Raw genomic sequence first — 20,457 nt, 5'->3', positions numbered from 1 at the left:
CACATTGATGTCCCTGCACCAAAGGAACAGACTGACTGCGCCCCCGTACACCGCCTGGCACTCCCTCTCTCTCCCAGCGAATTGCTTCCCCTCGGACATCTAACAGTGTTGCAGCAGGCTGACGCCTTACCAATTGTTTCAATTCTCTGCGCAAGGCATTATCCAACACACATTCAATAAACTGATCCCTAACTACCACCTGCGCATCTAAAATGGCATGCGGAGACTGTTGTTTAAGCTTATCAAATAAACTCAAGAGCGCCAGGGAGAACTCTTGTAACGTTTCTCCCTCCACCTGTCGCCGTGAGTAAAAGGCTTCTTGAAGCGTAATATAGGACTCGAGACAGCCATACACTTCACGCAACGCAGAAATAATCTTCTCAGGATTATCTTTATCAGGGCTCGGCCGATATTTAATCTCATCCCGAGCCTCTCCCTCAAGATGATCAAACAAAAAGAAAGCCTGCTCGACAGCCGTCATCGTCCGCATGCGCATGCACGCCTGAGCTTCTTCGACCCACTCGTCAATGCCTACACCAGACCTACCATTAAATTTGGGACAGCGCCGTTCACGAGGAACAAAAACAAAGCGCTCAACGGTGTTAACATTGGATCCTACAGATATAGGCGTTAATGGCCGTGACGCACTACTAGAGCCTGCGCCAGGATCAAGCAACTCAACCGGTGTCTGCTCCTGTCGCAGTCGATCGTTATCGGCCTTCAACTGAGCCACAAGGTCTCTCATTTCCTGTAATTCAGCCTCCATCTCTACACAATATAAGGGGTAATCACCAGACGCGTCTCCACCATATGGTCAAGTAGAAGAAAGAATATATATATATGTGTGAAAAAAAAAATACAAATCCCTACGTCTGTACCCGTACAACAGCCAAGACCCTGCCGACTACGCCAAATGTGGCGATGGCATACGGTGAAAGAAGATTAATCAAAGCATGAGCCGACTACGCCACCCCGGATAGGGCCAGGGACCCAAAATTAAGTAAATCACCAAAAGCTCACAGGTTCGTTATTGGCTGAGACAGGTAGCAGACAAAAGGGAAGCTGGTAAACAATTTATTTCACACACACCATCTAAAATACAAAATCACATTTAATTAAAGTCATTAAAAGAAACAGGCCATCATCTTCGTACAAAGCATACACACACTTAAAACGTCCAACCCAGAATTGGGGAAAGTCGTCTGATTGATCCGACAACCGTTGTGCTCACTCACGTCACCACACGCCAAATGTTTCGATATTGTGGACACTACAAACAAGTCAACCACAGCACCACATACAGAGGATCTCGACCGCGACTAATTCCCCCTAATTCTGGAACGAAAAGAAAATTAATAAACTCAATCCCAAAATCACTTACACAAAACAAATTAAACCAAATCACTTAAACAAAACAAATTAAACCAAATCACTTAAACAAAACAAACGAAGTAAACAAAATCACTTAAGCAAAACGAAGTAAACAAAATCACTTAAGCAAAACGAAGTAAACCAAATCACTTACACAAAACAAATTAAACCAAATCACTTAAGCAAAACAGATTAAACCAAATCACTTAAGCAAAACGAAGTAAACAAAATCACTTAAACAAAACCAAATCACTTAGGCAAAACGAAGTAAACAAAATCACTTAAACAAAACGAATTAAACAAAATAAATTTTAAACAAAACGAATTAAACAAAATCAATTTAAACAAAACAAGTTACGCCCAAAATGACATCGATAATAATAGCTAGTCCGGTAATCACCAGTCCTCCGAGAAAGAGAGCCAAATGTCGTGCCTATAGACACGCAGAACGCGATATCGAAGCACGTCAACAGACACTAAATGGTTATTATACACTGGAAATAACTGCCAGCTAAATGGGAATAGATCCTCCACACCAACCGGGACAAAGACGCTGTCCCAGGCACGGCAACGAGTGAAAGAGCAAAAACGGAAATAAACACGACTCTACGGACTGTCCACTTCGGTCCGGAACAGTCAGCTTCATGCATCCGCTACGCAGTGAAATGAAAGTGGAAGGTAAATTAAGCGTCGCACTAAAAGTAACGGGTCTGGAAACAACCCGGTTCAGGAATCCACTAGGCAGTCAGGTAGGAGAAATGGTAAGTTGGACGAATCAGTGCGAACAATAGTGGCACTGTCTATCTCGGAAAACACTCCAGTTCAAGCAGTCGTTATACATGCAGGTACAATAGCGCTAGTCCATAAGGGAGAATCACAGCCCCAAATAGCGCCGGTATCAGCCTGCGAACTGGCGTCGGTTCAGCCTGCTGCAACACCTCCAACACCCAAAGTCACTGCAGCTAATGACCCGTAATGCACCACGCACTTGACGCGGACTTCACTAATGGCTCTCGAAAATACATGGCCATTCACAAATGCCCGCAGTACTCCTCAACCACACTCTTGGACGTGTAGCCCAACCCACCGGAAATAAAGGTACTCCCGGAAGCCCTATAGGACACACCTGTGTGACATGCCAGTCCTATCTACCTTTATACCCCCGGACCGTACCATTTCCTCAAACATAGGTGGGTCAGGCAATCGCATCACCACAATCACATTACCGATTAACTCTTGGATTTGTTTCTTTTTGGGGATTCTGAGGCTTTCTCCTCCAGCTTCTGGCTGACATCTCCATAAATGAAAGCATAGGGATGAAAAAACTACTTGAGATAGAGTAACAGTAAAATCCTCCAACTCAGCACATGTGTGGATTTACAGTTGCCTGGGGCAGATGTTGGCCTCCCTGACAGCAGAGCGCTACAGTCAACGTGTGGAGTATAACTTCTCCTGTTCCCGTGCACCTGCCTCCCATGCACACCTGATTGCTGGAGTAAAGCAACAGGTGGCGGGAGCAGTTCTGTCTAAAATAACTGGAGGTCACGTCCTGAAACCCTCCATGCTCAAACATGAAAACTGAATCATCTCTTATGCTTTCAGTTAGCAGACAGATGAATGAGATAAACACATTTTGGCATTCTCCCGAAACTCCCCGCATGTATTATGCTTTTGAAATTTGAGCTGGTGACGTTTCGCAGCGCACTTGAACCCTGACCCTCTAAGTCTAAAACCTCCGCAAGGCCTATGGCTTTCTTATTTGCCGCAGCAGATAAATCCCAGAAATCCGAAAACCTGTGTCAGTTAAATGGATCTCTCGAGAAGAGCGCGTGAGTAATGTCCTGACAAAAAAGGCAATCTCCCATATGACAAGGATCATTGTTGGATACGTTTTCAATTTGCGCAATGTGCAAAATAAATCAAATGCTGAGGGAGACCTGATGCGGGATTTAAAGACAGCCATGGCAACCTTACAGGAAGTTCAAACAGATCTGCGGTTTCCTGTTGAGCCAAATAAGGCATGTCCGCACCTGACGGTGCAACAGCAGTCATAATTCGGCCATCTACCGATAAACCAAACAGCAGTCATGCCACATCTGCCCGAGGATACAGCATCTTATATTTTCCCACATTCGGCCCCAGTTTCTTTGCACGGTTGAGTAAAGAAAAGGTGGAAAGGATACAGTTGGTTTTCTTAAAACTGGGCAGTGAAGAGATTGGCAGTGGAACAACAAGCCATTAATAATTGTGCAGGAAGCAGAGAGAGCCGAAAACTGACTTCAAAAAACAAGCTAAGCGAGTGCCTCCAATTTGATGTTAAAATATTTACTTTCAGTCACCTGTGGGAGGTCTCTGGTTCCTGTCTGCGCTCACGGGGCCGGCACTAAATTAAACCGCTGCTAACTGCATTACAGCTGGAATGCCAGAATACAATAGTGTTCTGATAATTGTTTCCTTCTAGTGCACAAGTGAAGGGTCCAATTATCAAACCCTTTCAAAAGTGTGTTTGATTTGTGATTTCAGGATTATAATGGAGAAATCGGATAAGCCTAGACTGATGAGGCTTGTTTTAACATTTCAGAATGGTCTAATTGGGATTTGTAAGTTTCCATAAAGCCTTTGTGGTTTAAGGCACTCCCTAAGAAACTGTGGTCTGAGATCAGCTTGTGTGCTCGAACCTAAAGAACACATTCATTCAGCAGCTAAAACCCATTAGGAAACCTATACAACTGTCCACGGTTATCAAACAACGCCCTCTACTGGCGAAGGGGTGTAAACGTTCAATTGAAAGGAGAAGACAAATCAGATTCTCATTTTCTTTACAGAAGTAAAAGCCAGTTTAAAAAGAGTTTAAATGTACTTACTGAATAGATAAATAACACTACTAAAAGTGAATATCTAGTTCCCCCCATGTGGTTCTGGGATTTTTGCTCATCGTTCTTGTGATCATTTTGACCCCACGGGTTGAGATCTTGAAAAATTTGTAATTAAATACTATTTGGAGAGTAATTTGTACAGTAATCTAATTACACTATTGCATATGTAATGAATTACATTTTTAGAGTAACTTGCCAACACTGGTGATGACATAAGGATCAGCATCTGGCAGACCAAGGTAACGTCTGTCATTAATGTTTAGAACATATTAGAGCAAATAAAATACTTGTATGTTGGATATAACTGTTGGTTTAGGACAACTGTGACGTCTGCAATATAAATACACAAAACTGAAAGCAGGACAAATTATTTTTATCCAATGTAATCTTTTTCATTGTAACTGGAATTGTTTTAAGCCAGAAAAACATCAGCTCCCTCATTCACTGTTTATAGTGGGCTTGCCCGGACTGCAATGGTGGCGCTGTTATAATATAATATTAATATAATCATACAATATATTTGTTTTGGAACATTTGTATTTTTTAAGACAATCCAGCTTAAACAGGTTATAGCCTCATAGTAACAAGTAAATGTCTTATGAAAATTCCTGTTTTACCTCTGGCTTTATTAATGTTAGGCCACCAACTGAGAGACACATATGTTTATGTTATGTTATGTTTATTGCTGGAGTAACTTCACCAAATACAGTACTTAATGTACACAAATGTAGCTGTTAGTAAAAAACTAATATTTTCTCCAATATTTAGTCACAGGTGTGTGTTCTCAATAATCACATCTGTAGTCGTGCCAACACTAGTGGAAGCAGGAGGGTAGAAACTCTCTTCTTGTGGACAGAGAGATCTCAGGTTCTTAGAGGCGGTGGAGCTGTTGGCTTTGAGAATGCAGGATTCTTCCGTCTGTGAAGAACAGCAGAGCTTCTCAGCACATTCTCGCCCGCAACGTAAGCTACAACCTGAGCTCACAGGCGCTGTTCGTCCATCTCCACCAATATTCGCTGCATCACCCCTGTCTGAGGGAAGGAATTCAGGCTGCACAGTGCAGTGGTTTATACCGAAGGCTTTCAGCACCCCTGTGATCTTCACCATGAGATCTGAACACTCTTCTGCATTCAGTTTTTCCGGACAGTGTACATGCACAGACGCCACCACATATGTTTCTGAGAGCTGCCACACGTGCAGCTCATGGACCGTCAATACACCCGGCACACGAGTAAGAGAATCCCGTACCTCACTGATGCAAAGATGCAGTGGTGTTGCCTGGAGCACAAGCAGTCCATAGCGATACAGCTTAGGCAGGGCTGTAGCTAATAAAACTACAACGACTAGTATGGAAAAACTTGCATCTAAATAGACCAGAAGATGGCAGTCTGAATGAGGACGATGACAGTGTGGTTTGATAAGCTGGACAACGAGACCATTAACTAAAATGAGCGCTGAAGAAAGAAAGTCCTGCATCACAGTGATGAAGAGTCTTCTGAACCTGGATCTTATAGGACTGCCTGTATGCGGAGCAGCCTGGTCATTTGACGGCACTATGACAAAAAAACACATTTTGGTATTTAGGGAAAATGCAAAAGTAGGATTTTAACATATAGGCCTATTGTAAAACACAACATAATATATTGGTGTGAAAGCATCTCACTCGTGGGGTCAGTGCACGGAGAGTCTACAGTTTTCTCTGAAAGTTCCACTGTAGACTGAAAAACTTTGTGAGTACTTTCACAGATACTGGAATTGTGGATTTGAGCCTGACTGAGCTCAGGATCCGGTTTGGAAACATGGTGGTTTTGCAACTCAGAGCATATAGAAGAGCAGTCCTGAGAGCTTTGATCTGGATTTAAAACACTGGGGGCTTCAGGGTTGCAGAACATCAGTGATTCATCCTGGACAACAATTCCTAAAACACAGTGAAAATTTTGAAATAATATATAGAAGTACATAGTGACAAATTATGTCACATAATCACTCAAAAATTACATTGATTACATTGCTTTCTCAAATTGTGACAGCCTCTGGTGGGCTGAAGTGGTATTGCGGGGGAGCTATAATAGTTTAAAATGTTTAAATATTCCAATTAAATTATTATTAGAAATTTTCCTGCAAAAAGTTTTGTAAACTGATGAAATATTTTGTCATTTTTAGCAGTGTTACAAATTAACAAATATTTTAATGATCATATAAGCTTTACCAGAATATAAGTAGGAACTTTTGTGGTGGCCCAGAAAAAATACTGTTGTAGCCTACTTTATAATAAAAATATTTCATTTTTTTCAGAATTTACTATTGATAGGCATGTTTTTGTTTTATTCTGTAAACTATTGACAATATTTCTCCCAAAAATTTCACATAAAAGAAGAATGTAAATCTCAAAATAAATCTTTTTTGCTATGTCACACCATAGGACACGTATAATTATACATCAGGCAAGACTAGGCCTTCCTCCCATCTAACAAACATTGAGTTCATTTCAATCATACCTTTGCTCTCTGATGTTGAATGAAGGTCAGTTTGTATCAACCCTTGTAACTCAATCCCCTCAACAACTTCACTCATTCCTCTGTTTCTCGTTCTCCAGGTAAACATTAGTATATTGAATAACAGACTAGTTGCCCCAACCACAGTGGACAGGAATGGATGTTGAATGGCTTCGGGCTGCACAAGGCGAGTGAGAATCTCCAGACTAACTGAGATGCACTGAGATGCCAACAGCAGAGCTGAGATCAGAATAGCAAAAGGCTTAAGTCGCATCCTGCTGTAGGGTTCACGATCAGGGATCCCGGGACATCCCATTGACCCTGAGGCTTGGTCAACCGCCTGGGTGATGTTCGGAAGAGAGGGACCAGAGGCTGTGCAAGAACCAGAATAAAGAACAGAATTATGTGGTCCTGACAAAAAGGCAGAGGAAAGATGTGGGTAAGTGAGAGAGGTTTTAGGCTGATGGTTCGATACAGAAAGAGCCGTATTTATGAAAACGTAGAGAGTGTGAAAGCTATCCACTGCGATGAGGAGAGATCTGCAGATTTGGCCAACCACAATCTCACAAACCAGGAAGGTGAAGGTCAAGACCAACATGCTCTTGTGAGCAGAGCCGCCCAGAATAGCGGATATCTTTGTCATTGCACCTGTAAAAATCAAATACATTAATGTAATCCTTGAACTGAATGCAAAAATTGGAGATGCATTGACATATCAGCCAATAATCAGTCAATTAAGAGCAATTTCTCACATAAATGGGTATTGGACGATAGTTTAGGAAGGCAATGTTCAAGGCTGATTTATTCATTTAAAAGAGGACAGGAAAAGGCAATGAATTTGTGCTCTTTGTATATAAAAAGTAAAGAAACATCACCAGTTTGATGTTCAATATTAATAGTTTTTTGTGAATGAATAACATTCAGAAAGTTAAGAAATGTTAATTTAATCTTCAGTAAAAAATGGTTGGTTTAACTTAAAAAATAAGTTACCAAGTTGCCTTAAAGTTACTTTACCTTAAGAATATTAGTCAACTCAATGAGTTTAGTCAACTCAACGAGAAATTCATCAAGTTAAAATTAGCAAAAAACTAATATTTGTTTACAGTGCATAATCAGCCATCGGTGGAGAAATGTACTATCCGCGCATCTCTAAAGACCGAAAGTAATGGCGTGTGAAGAGAAAACACACAAAAAGCAAAGCCCTGGGGTGAATACAAATTTTCAAAGATGTTGCCCCGTTGCTATGACCTCTATAGGGACCTCAGTGAATTCCCACTGTAAAAATTACACTGACTCAATGGAATCCTCCCTTTCTGGACATGCTCCAAATGGAACTTAAAGAACCGCACTATAATGAAAACCCTGGGGGAAAACCTAAGGCACAAAGTGAAGGTACATGAGAGAAAACAGTTTCTTAAACAGTGTGGCTACAATTACTTTGTGCATAGCTTGGCTGGAGAGAAATAATCAAACACCTCTATACAGTACATTGACGTGTATTTATTTATAAAACAAAACATTGACATGTGACCAGATCATTTCCATGCGATAAATATATTAATAATAAAATATAAAAGTCGATCAATAAAATTCTGTCTTATTTAAACGATAACAGAATTCCAAATGAATAAAAAAGTAGAATGACATTTATAATTATTTCAAAGTACTTTAATGATCTGCTTAGCACAATATAACGAATGATTTGCTTTTAAATCTGTGAAAGTGTAATATTTACCTGTTTGAAGTAAGGCTGTCCTGTGGTACAGAAACTTGCTCTTAAACTCCACCGTGCATGGGATGCCGTTCAGGAAATGAATGTAGAAAGTTTATGGACCGCCCACTGGTCACTCCACCAACACCACCAGAAAGAGAGCGAGCTTCTTCTAATCGCCATCATGTGAGACAACTCTGCGCTGTCTGATTCACACAGTTCATCAGCAGCTCTTTAAAGTCTTTCTCAGCAAAATAATCTATACTAAAAAGTCTATAAAAGACAATTGCAATGAAGAGGTCGTGGAGGTTATCTTCACCCCGATCTGGCAGAGAACAGTAGGCCAAAAACGAACAAGTCAGATTGAAACTGACAAGCGAACGGGTCTTTAAAGCGCTAAATCAACAACAGGCTACACATTCAGCAAACCATGAATGCAATGCAGATTTAGGATTCCAGCCAGTAACTCTCTTACCTTTGGGGTGCAAAAACCATTTAATTCTTCTAGGAGATATATTTCAAGGAGACATTGTGAGGTTTACACAACATATTTACAAACCATAGCTCAGACACTTCAGATTTAATGTCAAGGTCTAACCAGTTTAATCATGAGATGGTTGTCAGGTTGATCAGTAATTGTGAACATGGTAAAATCTACAAACAAGGGTCATTGTTTATTTCTAGTAGACTTATTTTTTTATACAATTCCCATTTGGTCCTGATAATGCAGGATAACCACATTAGCAACGTATAAAAAGTTAACTTTACCTGTGCGCTCTCTGTGGTCATTTAAGGCAGAAACACACTACACGACTTCTAAAATCGGAACAGATTTTTATAAAACAAGACATCACACACTTGCAGACTTGTTGAACGTTTGCAGAGAAAACAGTACATGATCAAATCTGACTTTCTGCAACATCTCCAGACTGAGAATTTGGGCGAAAATATGAGCAAAAGTCTTGCAGTGTATTCCAGCCTTTAAGTAAGAGTGACTGGGGATTACAATTTTAAGCATCAATGATCACTGAAATCCCTTCTTTAAAGAAACTCTCCCACATAGGACCACAATGTCTTTAAATGGGGCCCACTAAAGTCTAAAACTACATAAAGGTTCTTAAAAGGAATCTTAAGAGACCTCTCGTCTTGAGACAAAAAAGTACCAATCTTTCAAGATATCAAGACATGTCTAGAGACAACAGAAGGTGAATTTGGTTCATAATTTGTTTGTTCTGTGCTTGGCGTCCACTGACTTTGCTAATCTCAAACATATTGCAGTCCTGGGGCAAGGCTGTATCATGCATTTCAAAGGGTGTGTAAGCATACCAGACCCCATGAAGTGACTTTCTTTCATATACTGTAAACCCCAAAACACAGTTAAATTCTCTGAGTTTTAATATAACACTGAACAAATGTTTACTACACAAATGATTTTGAGCAAAAAATAAAACACATAAGCAACAAAAGATAAGTGCTATCAAAGGTGTGTCGTATTTTTGGAGGCCCTATAGATATAAATGCAATATAATATACAAAACTATGTCTTCAGAGGTGTTAAAATACCTTACATAACAAAGCTCTATGTTTTAATTACCTTAGAATGAGCTATTTCTATCTACAGTTTTGTTCAAAATAATAGCTGTGTGTTTAAAAAAGGGAGTAAAGCTTAAAATCCTTATAAAAACTTTTAGATCAATACAATGCATTGGGAACACTGCACATTCTATTTTATATCAAAACATGAAGAAAAAAAAGTATTACATTTGTTATTACTCTGCAGAAAGTGAAGAATAAGGACTGTTAGCAGTGTCTGCATTTTTCTATTACTGTGTAAATCACTGGACTAATAATTAATTGTATAGCCACGGTTTCAGGTTGAACTGCTTCACGTCTGTGTTGCATTGAGTCGACCAACTCCTGGCACAACAGGTATTCCAGCCCAGAACAATTGCACTACAGACCACAATTCCTTGCAATTTCTTGGTGTTGCCTCAGAAACAGTGTTTTTTTTACTTCAGCCAATAAGTTTTCTATTGGATTAAAGTCTGGAGATGACCTGGGGCTGGCCACTTCATAACATTAATCTTGTTGGTGTGGAACCAAGATGCTTACTGCTGTGTTTTGGGTTGTTGTCTTGTTCAAGGGCATTTCCTCTTTGGCATAAGGCAACATGACCTCTTTAAGTAGTCAAACCGATAAATAGGCCCAACACCATAGTATGAGAAGCAGCCCCATATGATGCTTGCGTCACCATGCTTCATTGGCTTCACAGTGTACCGTGGCTTGAATTCAGTGTTGGGGGGTCATCTGACAAACTGGCTTTGCTAAATTAACTATTTCAAAGACACATTTGCCACACAAGCTTTTTGTCATTACATGCATTTATTTGAGAGGGAAAAGCCATACACATCTCTTTGTGTTTACAAGTACATTTTGATTAATTTAACAGGTAATTTTAAAAATTACTAAAAATAAAGCATTACAAACATTGGGTTTGAGGGGGCAGCACAGAAGTGTTGATTTTTAAGTTAAAGACAATCTGGATGTAGACGCAAAGCTCCTCTGGAGCTTGGTGAAGCTTGGCAGATATCTGTCTCTCCTCAAAGTCAAGAGTCAACCAGACGTTCGAGAAAGAAACCAAATGACCCTGGAATGGTGGTAAGTACAGGTCAGGCCTTGCATGATGTCATGACCTTCTTTGTTTGTCCCATTATCACTTGTTTATCTTACGCTGGTGGCTCTGTCTATCTCGAGGTAAAGTTTAGTATCTAGTCTCCCCAGCGGCAGTAGCTTAACGCAACTTTAGTGTTTTCATCATGAAGTTTTGTGGTCCAGCACTCATACTGCCTTGTAAAGAGCAGCCATAGGCCTCAGAGCTTTCACCCCCCCCCCCAAACACACTCTTGGTTTACATTATATACTTTCCCTAGAGCTCCAGTCCCATTTATATAAATCAACAGAGCCCGCCTCAGTCCCTTCCCCAAACCCCCACCAATCAAAATAGGAAAAAAACTTCAATTTAATATTTTCTCTTTATAGAATCTGAAAATATACACCAAAGGGAAGTATCCCACAGCTTAAAAAAAGATTGGGAACAAAAAAAGGGGCAACACAAAATCACACAATAGACTTAAATTTTAAAATAAATACAAACTGATTGAGATAAGCAGCCAGGAGAAAGAGCTTTAAAGGCAAATGTGTCATGTCTTGTGTTATGATGGATTTATGGTGACACAGAGGGAAGACAGAATGAGATTTGTGAGAAAGAGAGTTTACATTTCATTTGGTGTGGAACTTTGTGTCTCTAAATCTAATATCTGAATCGGATCATCACTAGAAATCAACAGTTATCCAGGCATGGAAGATGTCAATTGTTCAAACTTTCAGATATTCACGCAGAGATCAAAATGCTTTAAAAGTGCTGCTTCATGGAGGGAACCTGGTGAGATCAGAGAGTGAGAGTGACTGCCTGTGTTGTGACAGATCGAAGTTTCAACCAAGCTCAAATACAAACATTGATTCCTGAGCAGGACAACAGCAGCAGGACCAATTGAAAAGTGAATACATGTCACTTTGGTAGAAGTCTTTCTTTCACGAGACACCAGTAAGTTTGACGCACACATAGATGCAGCACATACACTCCCTAACAAAAATTTTTGTGTCTGCCCAAGATCTGAAAGTGTTCCAACAGCAGTCCTTGAGCGGAAGTCTTTCGACAGCAATAGAACCTCTAGTCCACCTGGTGGCAGCAATGAGCGAAGTGCCACATTCGGCAGAGTAATGGGGCAGAACAGAAGAAGTATTAGTGTGTGTTGCTCTGCTTGTGTCTTTGGTAACTGCATGTTTTACATAGTTACTGACTAAACATTGTGACGGGGAAAATACAGCATTTTAATGTCTTCATACACACAGTATATGTTTGTCGCAAGTGAGTGTTTACATTTTCGACCACAACACATACGATTTTCTTATTTTAATTGGAGGGAGGTCGAGAGTGCCTCTGTGTTGCACAGCTGAACAGAGATTTTAGAAAATTTTGGGAAATGACAATAGAAGAAAACATAAAGGGGAAACATGGCCCAAGGAATAACAGCGAACAGGTCCTTCTGATTTTCACTGCGTGTCTTGACTCTGAGAAAAGACAAAGAGTGTCGTATTAAAAATTGAAAGATAATATCTATTTTAAAAACAATTTCCTAAGTTCATAGCAGACATGTGCCGGTATTCAATAATACAACATATAATGCAGAATATTATCATGCACACTTTCAAATGATCAATATATTCCAATTTTGGTTTGAAGTTTTTTCATTTCAAGATTTCCATCAGCTGGATCAAATTTACATCACCGTGTGTGTGTGTTGAGTATAAGGGGCGTATACGAGTATAAATAAAACACTTAAAATGTATAATATTTAACCTCTTTTTCATACCTATACTTTAATCACTTTTATGTATGTTTATTTATGTAAACTAAAACATGCCAGCTCAAAACAATTATGGTTAAAACGTCTGATTCTTTATAATTGTTCTTCACAGTTTGGTTGCATTTGAAGCTGTTTGAAACAGTTGGTTACTTGGTACATTTTATTTGCAAAAACTTTTAAAAATCAAAACTGTATGATCTTATCATGTTTTTATTTTTATTTAATCAAAACAACCCAAGAGTATTACCTGGAACGCACAATAAAAAATCTGTTTTTGCTCAATAACTCTTCAAATATCTTCATTTATTTTAATATTCATGTTTTTGTTATTTTTCCAAAAAGTTGCAAACCCCCAATTCCGTGATAATGTCGCACACCGCCAAGCCACATCAATTACCGTGATATGTAAAACCGATACCGTCAGATGTCTTTATACTTTTATTTGCTTACCTTTGTTATAGCATTAAGGTGCATCTCTGCTGGTTTCTAGACTGGCATCCAGAAGCAGCTCCTCCAAATCTTGTCCACAGCTCAGCTCTGCTGTCATGGTCACTAATATTTACAAATAACACCGTTCATCACTCTGCATGTTTATGATCAAATCAGCTATCTTATGTGACCCTGGACCACAAATCCATTCATAATAAGCACGTGTTTATTTGTAGCAATAGCCAACAAAACATTGTAGGGGTCAAATTGATACATTTTTCTTTTATGCCAAAAATAATTTGAATAATAAAGATTATGTTCCATGAAGATATTCTGTAAATTCTCTACTCAAAGCTTTATTTTTGTGAGTGAATGCAGCAAAATCGCAAAATATGGCCGGAAATGCCTGCTCTTTGACACCGTGTCTACACCGGACAGGATGCAATGCGACTCACGGCTTGTTCTAATGGCATTGTCGCCCTGCGTCCGTTGTGGACAAAATTAAAAATTTTAATGGATTCGAATGTGATCTATTGCCTTTTGTTGCATCACGCCACATTCGGTGTAGACACGGTGTGAGATTTAGCCACTCAAGTTTGGTATCTATGTAAAGCTTAGAATTTCAGGTTTTGGATTCATCTACTCTCCGCAACGTCATTGCAGTGATAAGACAATAGAGAGCATTAAAACAAGCCCGTTTCATCTGAGCAACGGCTTGCTACAGCACATCTGATGGACAACTTTCTCAATATTTAGATTTGTTCACCCTTAGATTCCAGATTTTCAAATAGTTGTCTTTCGACCAAATATTGTCCAAATAAACCATACATCAATGGAAATTTATTGAGCTTTCAGATGTTTAAATCTCGGTTTCAAAAAACAGACCCTTATGACTGGTTTTGTGGTCCAGGGTCACATACTAAAATATATTAAGCATCATATTTTAAGCGAGATGTGTGTACTACAATGTTGATGCAAATAATAACTCACCGTGCTCCATAATGCAGCTTGTTGGTTTGGGTCCCTCTGGTTCGAGCAGGTGAAAGGCAAATTCTGGCTTAAGCCCGTTCGGCAATGCTGCCCCTGTGGTCACAGTGGGAAGACTCTCCTCTTTCGTGCATCTCCCTTCAGGAGATCCTGTGGATGACTCTGCATTTGCTTGTGTAATACAGCCCACCTGGGATTGTCCTGAAACGAATGGCTCTGTTTGGGAAGGGCTGGATTCCTGAACGGGACGGTCGTTGCTTCTTTCCTCTTCCTGGACAGACGGTGCAGTTTGGTCCTGCTTAATGACAATATGTATCTCGTGCAGTCTTTGTGTGTTTGTGTATATGGTTGATTGCTCAATGTGAGACTGATCAACAGCGTCTGTTTGACTTTCTAATTGATGCTGTGGTGTAGGAATTCTGTCTTGAGCATGTGAGCTTTCTGATATTGAGGCTTCAGGTAGAACCTCATCTGAATGAATCTGTTCTGTTACATTCTCACATTTGTCTGCTGCAAGCGAAGGCGTCGAATTTGTGTCATTGTGGGTGAGAGGCTCAGAAGGGGGCTCGTTCGGGGGCTCAGACTCGGCCGTTTGCGCCGTCTGTGGAGACTGTGATTTGACATCCGACTGAATTCGTAAAGGCTCGACCATCAATGGAGTCTTGGAACCATTAAGGCTAGCAGGAGAATCTGTTGATTTCTGCTCAAGCAGATTTGAAGGTAAATCTAAAGGAGCTGTCGTATCAGTCTGTTTCGGTGCTGCAGGTGTTTGGCTCTCTGCTGCACTCTCCTGGATTACGTTAGGACACGCAGTGAGCTGTTTCTGTTCCGGGGGGCTCTCCACTCGTGTTACCATAAAAATTTTGTGTCCCCTGCCTGGGCTGGATACGGAGAAGCACCGGCCAGCTGATGGTGGGGTTCCGGTGGCCACAGTTGCTTCAGTCACCTTAATTCCCGAAATGACAACTGGAGACGCAGGGGGAGGAGGTGTAGGAGGCATTATCATACAAGCGTGTGGAGATGCAACTGATGTTGGGATCTGTATTGGAGGTGTGGCCTGTGCAGAAACAACTGGCTCTTCAGCAACTTCCTCATCTTCTGTGTCTGAGTCATCCTGCACTGTTGGTTTTTCATCTTTGTCCTCTTGGTTCTCAGAAGACCTTTCTTCATCTGTTTTCTCTCCCTGACTGTCTGAGTTTTCATCATCGTCCTTCTCAGCAGAAGAGGGGGTTTCCTCATCTTCCCCCTCCTGAGTTTGTTCCTCTGTGGCGATTTCTGCCATAGAGACCGACTCTCTCATCTTCTGCTCGGTCTCTTCTTTCTCTTTGGCCGAGATGAAGTTCCTTTTGCAACCGTTCTGGATGTCTGCCAGCAGGGCGCGCTGTGTCTCAATGAAGCTCTTCACCTGTGAGAGTATAATAATATAAAAATAGTTTTCAAGACAAGACAATCCTGTACTAGTCGGTGTTAAGGAAATGTTTAGCCAAATAAGTGATACATAATCTATATTATGGCCACAGTTCAAAAGCAATGAGTTAGTTGCACAAGATGGCGCCGGTGAGCTTTTGCGACGCCAGAGTCCGCAGACTAATTTACTTTTGCAAAACACTGTAGAGTTGTTAAGTTGTGGCTTAATAAAATACTCAACGATGTAACGAGGATCTGGCATATCGCTTATATATTACTTTCTCCTTTTTAATCTAAAAAACACCCATTTTTGCCGGCCCAAAATCCTCCTTTTCCCACACAGTGTTACACGACCGGAAATTACTCTGGCGTCCCAAAAGCTCACCGTCGCGATCTTGTGCAAGTAGCGAATAGTCTTTATATAAGGTCGAATTTGTTTCTCTTCCCATTGAATCAACCCTACCGTCTCTTTCTTGGGTTCTCGGTCCAGGTCCAGTCGGAGCAGAGATGTATTCACCTTGAAGGCAAGAGAGAGAGCCATGAGGCCCCCGGTCTTGATTTCATTCTCCCTCAGGTCAAGCCGAAGGAGCCGTGGACTCTCCGCAATGAATTCTGCTATAGCGACAGCTCCTGTCATGAAGACACAACACATTAGAGCTGTGGAAAATAATTGTTTTTACGATGCATCATGATGCGGACGTAACAATATCTTTTTAATAATGTGACCTTTGGAAGAAAATTGCATTTCCGTTTGTACGTACATTGGCAAAAGGGAGAGCAGGAGCCAGTGCTAATAAACACACCTGATGCCTTAAAAGCTAATATTTGCCTGTTTATATGAACAGCACTGCTGCTCCGTCGTTTTCATTAAAAATGACTGTGTTCCATATATAAACTTTTGTATGCGCAAGTAATGCTGAGTTTGTAACTACTGACATGCATATAGGAATAATTCTAGACTAATAATTTAGATATTAAAAAAACTATTATTTTTGCTTAAAAAAGCTGCCAAATATAAAAGTTGCAAGTGAAAGATGTTGAAGTATTTGTATTACTAATAAACAAATATCAGACAAGATGCATCGAATCGTGACCCTCTGAATCGTAATCGAATCGTGAGGCAGTACAACACATCACCTACATGCTAACACACACACAGTAAAACAAGTCAATGTAGACGTAAAACTAAGAAAATGAATCTTGTAATCTAAACTAACTTCTCCCCTCACTTCGACCTCACCTTCGCAGGACAGTTTGGTGGAGGCCAGACCCAGTCTCAGGATGGAGCGGTTTGTGATCAGACCGTCTTTAAGCTTGTGCACTCCCTCGTTCCCCACAGCGTTATGTCCCAAGTTCAGTGTCTCCAGACTCTGAGTGAATGGCTACGGTAACAACGAGTCGAACAGACAGATCAGTAAAAATGAAGGGAGGTGGATGTGCTAAACTATTTATGTTCAGTTTTCAGACAAGTTGACCTTAGGGAAGCCCATGTAATGAGGCATGTTTGAAGCAAAACATTTTCACCCTCATGTTGTTCAAAACCTGTACAACATGGAACACAAAAGAAGATATTTTGAAAAAAATGTCTCAGTGGTTTTGTGTCTATACAGTAGAAGTTGATGTGGTCCAATGTTGTTTTGTTGCCAAAATATCTTATTTTGTGTTCATCAGAAGAAAGTAAGTCATACAGAGGTGGAATGATATTAGCGTTAGTAAATGTAGACAGAATTTCCATTTTTGGGTGAACTATTTGTTTTCCTGTGCATTGTAAGTACATGTAAACAAATGTATGTGCTACGTTTTGTTTAACCTGTTTGTTTATCCCGTTTTGTTTATCTTTGCCCATCCATCACCAACCAATACAACACAAGTTGCTGTCTGTAGGCACCAAAATATAACAAAGCCCGAGTGGTAACACATGTGCTCATCTTGTGACCAGTCCAGCTTTTGCATGGGACTTAAAGGCAAAGCTCATCCAAAAATGAAAATTCTCACTCTCACGTTGTTCTGAATATGTATACATTTCTTTGATCTGATGTACACAGAGAAAGATATTTGAAAGAATGCTTGTAACCAAACAGTCGGACAGCACTGAAATCCATAATAAGATTTTTTTTTTATTCTGTTGAACAAAAAAGTTGATATTTTGAAGAATGTAAGAAAGCCAACAGTTCTGGGGCACTTACACCATTCGTAAATGTCCCTACTATGGTAGTCAATAGAGCCCCAAAACTGTTTGGTTACAAGCATTCTTCAAAGTATCTTTCTCTGTGTTCATCAGAACAAAGACATTTATACCGATTTGGAACAACTCAAGGGTGAGTGAATGACAGAATTTACATTTGGGGTGAAGTATCCCTTTAAATTGTGTGTACACATGATGTGTATGTGTGTTTACCAGAGCAGCAGCCATGTAGCTCATGCCATTGTGTGTAAGCTGGTTATTCCAGAGCACGAGAGTGACCAGACCCTTCCTCTGCTCTTTGAGACCCTCACACACATACGCCAAGCCTGTGAAACACACACACAAATCTGGGTTAAGAGGAGCAAAAGTAGACAAGAGAAAGAAAGATGAAGAGAGTAGGCAACAGACCTGAGTCTAGTAAGTGATTGTTCCTCAGGTCCAGAATCTGGATGTTGTAGTTAAACTTCAGCAGGTTCCCCAGTTGGGCTGAATCTTGAAGGCCGTTGAGTTTATTATCGGCCAGATACAGCTCTCTGAGGTTCATGTTCATCTTCAGCGCCGTGGCTGCACAGACACAAAACAACTTAATTATCCAACTTATCAACTCTTTAACTGACATTTAGGAGTCTTGATGTTTATTTTAGTGTATTTCTCGATTTTAGTCTAAACCAATCTGATGATCAACAAACGGATTTGCCGTGCTCTTGGACAACGCCTCCATTAAAAATCACTCCAATCACACAAACAACGTACTAGGAAGTGTACTAGAAAACAGAGGTTCTGTTTTTAATACAACTTGCTCTGATTCACATTAATTTCGCTCTTACCCAGAAGCATAAGTGGTCGCCCTGAGAGGCCGGCATTTTCCAGATGCAAAACAGTTAGACTGCTGCTAATCCGCAAAGCTCTAGCCACGAATGGAGCAGAATGGTCCAGCAGTGGGGTGTTACGAGCCTCCAGGTACTGCAGAGAACTCGTCTGCATATACACACAGATACATATTAAAGTGATAGTTCACCTCAAAATGAAAATTCTGTCATTTCTGTCCTTTACTCATTTCAAACCTTTATGACTTTCTTTCTTCTACAGAACACAAAAGAAGATATTGTGAAGAAAGGTGACAACTAAACAGCACTGGCCCCCATTCACTTCTATTGTATGGACATATAACCAATGCAATTGAATGGGGACCAGTTAATAACATTATGCAAAGTATCGTATTTTGTGTTCTGCGGAAGAAAGAAAGTCATACAGGTTTGAAATGACAAGACTGGGAGTAAATGATAACAGAATTTGTTTTTGGGCCAAATACCGGCCAAATGTGTGAAACGTATCCTGTAATCAGGAGAATGATGTGTGAACCAATTGTAAAGACAAACCTTCCTCATCATGTGGGCGGCGGCCTGCCAACCGCGTGTGCCGATGTGCTTGTTGAAGGAGATGTTGAGATGAGTGGCAGATTCATAGTACTCTATCATATCAAACAGAGCTGATGCTCCCTGAGAGATGGGGGGAGAAAGAAGAAATGGCTTTATTAAGACTCAGTTGCCTTCCTGTTTATTGTGAATAAAAGGATTTTGCTTAATACGAAAAGGATTAAAAAATAATTATCATTAAAGAATATTTCCTCCTTATGCTTTACTACTGGCTAAATATATATTTGCATTACATGGTAATTCTCACTGACATGTTTAATGATGATCGATTCTCAATTCTTACTGTTCCATGGATAACACAATGCGTTGCATCTGACATGGCTGAGAATTACTGTAAGCGTTTGAGCATGTGTATGTCTCTCTGTGTGTGTGTGTGTGTGTGTGTGTGTATGTCTCTCTGTGTGTGTGTGTGTGTGTGTGTGTGTGCGTGCGTGCGTGCGTGCGTGCGTTCGTGCGTTCGTGCGTGTCTGTCTCAGGAGCAAATATGGTTCTGTTTCCAAAAGCTTTACACCCGAGATTTACACCATCCTCAGATGCAGTATGAGTCATGATCTTTTTACAAAGTGACCCGAGACAAGCCAAGACAAAACACCCTAAATATTGCCTTCATGACACTTGAGAGAGAGAGAGAGAGAGAGAGAGAGAGAGAGAGAGAGAGAGAGAGAGAGAGAGAGAGAGAGAGAGAGAGAGAGAGAGAGAGAGAGATGTAGAGAGCGTGGACAGACGTGATGTCTAAGCATTCAAAAGAAAAAGGCACTTGGTTCAGTCAATATTTTATCTTGTTAAAGAAAATCAAATACATATTTAACAATATATGATGACACATACTTAAGTATTTTCACGTTCTCAAACAACAAGCAGAACGTATAATCAGTTATACACCAAGGCTATTTTAGTTTACTAAATCTAAAGCTTCGAAAAAAAATCAGTTTATTGAAATCAAATAACATATTGGCCTACATTTCTTTGGAAAAACTTAAACAATGAAATATTGAAATGTAGCCTCAGAAATACACTGAAATAAGTTTAAGGCACTTATATCATAATAATAAGCAAAAACAAAAAAAACTTAATCTTATGGCAACATAATAAAAAGAAAAAATAAATTCAACAAAAATAAAAAATCTAAAAAT

At 40.1% G+C, this 20,457-nt stretch overlaps 2 protein-coding genes across 3 annotated transcripts in view; both read right to left on the bottom strand.

Moving 5' to 3' along the window:
• Positions 1-4,912: 4,912 nt before the first annotated feature.
• Positions 4,913-8,526, bottom strand: LOC306899898 (proton-coupled zinc antiporter SLC30A1). Its single transcript, XM_079466481.1, has 4 exons — positions 8,478-8,526; positions 6,746-7,390; positions 5,911-6,165; positions 4,913-5,800 (listed from the first exon to the last, which is right to left on the bottom strand). The coding sequence occupies exons 2-4, from the start codon at positions 7,383-7,385 to the stop codon at positions 5,016-5,018; spliced, it is 1,680 nt and encodes a 559-aa protein (XP_079322607.1). The 5' UTR covers positions 7,386-7,390; positions 8,478-8,526; the 3' UTR covers positions 4,913-5,015.
• Positions 8,527-10,821: 2,295 nt separating this feature from the next.
• Positions 10,822-20,457, bottom strand: part of ppp1r37 (protein phosphatase 1, regulatory subunit 37) — a 29,919-nt gene continuing 20,283 nt past the window's right edge. For both annotated transcript variants that reach the window (XM_079465682.1, XM_079465683.1), the window contains 9 exons: positions 19,268-19,387; positions 18,716-18,866; positions 18,297-18,452; positions 18,102-18,214; positions 16,944-17,085; positions 16,167-16,333; positions 14,300-15,701; positions 13,331-13,432; positions 10,822-12,584 (listed from right to left, as the gene is read on the bottom strand). In XM_079465682.1, the coding sequence (XP_079321808.1) occupies positions 13,344-13,432; positions 14,300-15,701; positions 16,167-16,333; positions 16,944-17,085; positions 18,102-18,214; positions 18,297-18,452; positions 18,716-18,866; positions 19,268-19,387 (2,340 nt within the window). In that variant the 3' untranslated portion in view covers positions 10,822-12,584; positions 13,331-13,343. The remainder of the gene's footprint in view (positions 12,585-13,330; positions 13,433-14,299; positions 15,702-16,166; positions 16,334-16,943; positions 17,086-18,101; positions 18,215-18,296; positions 18,453-18,715; positions 18,867-19,267; positions 19,388-20,457) is intronic.

The sequence above is a fragment of the Barbatula barbatula genome (genome assembly GCF_947034865.1).
Source record: "Barbatula barbatula genome assembly, chromosome: 10".
Taxonomy (NCBI): Eukaryota; Metazoa; Chordata; class Actinopteri; order Cypriniformes; family Nemacheilidae; genus Barbatula; species Barbatula barbatula.
Note: the sequence above shows the minus strand (reverse complement) of the source record. Positions and strands in the feature narration are given on the sequence as shown.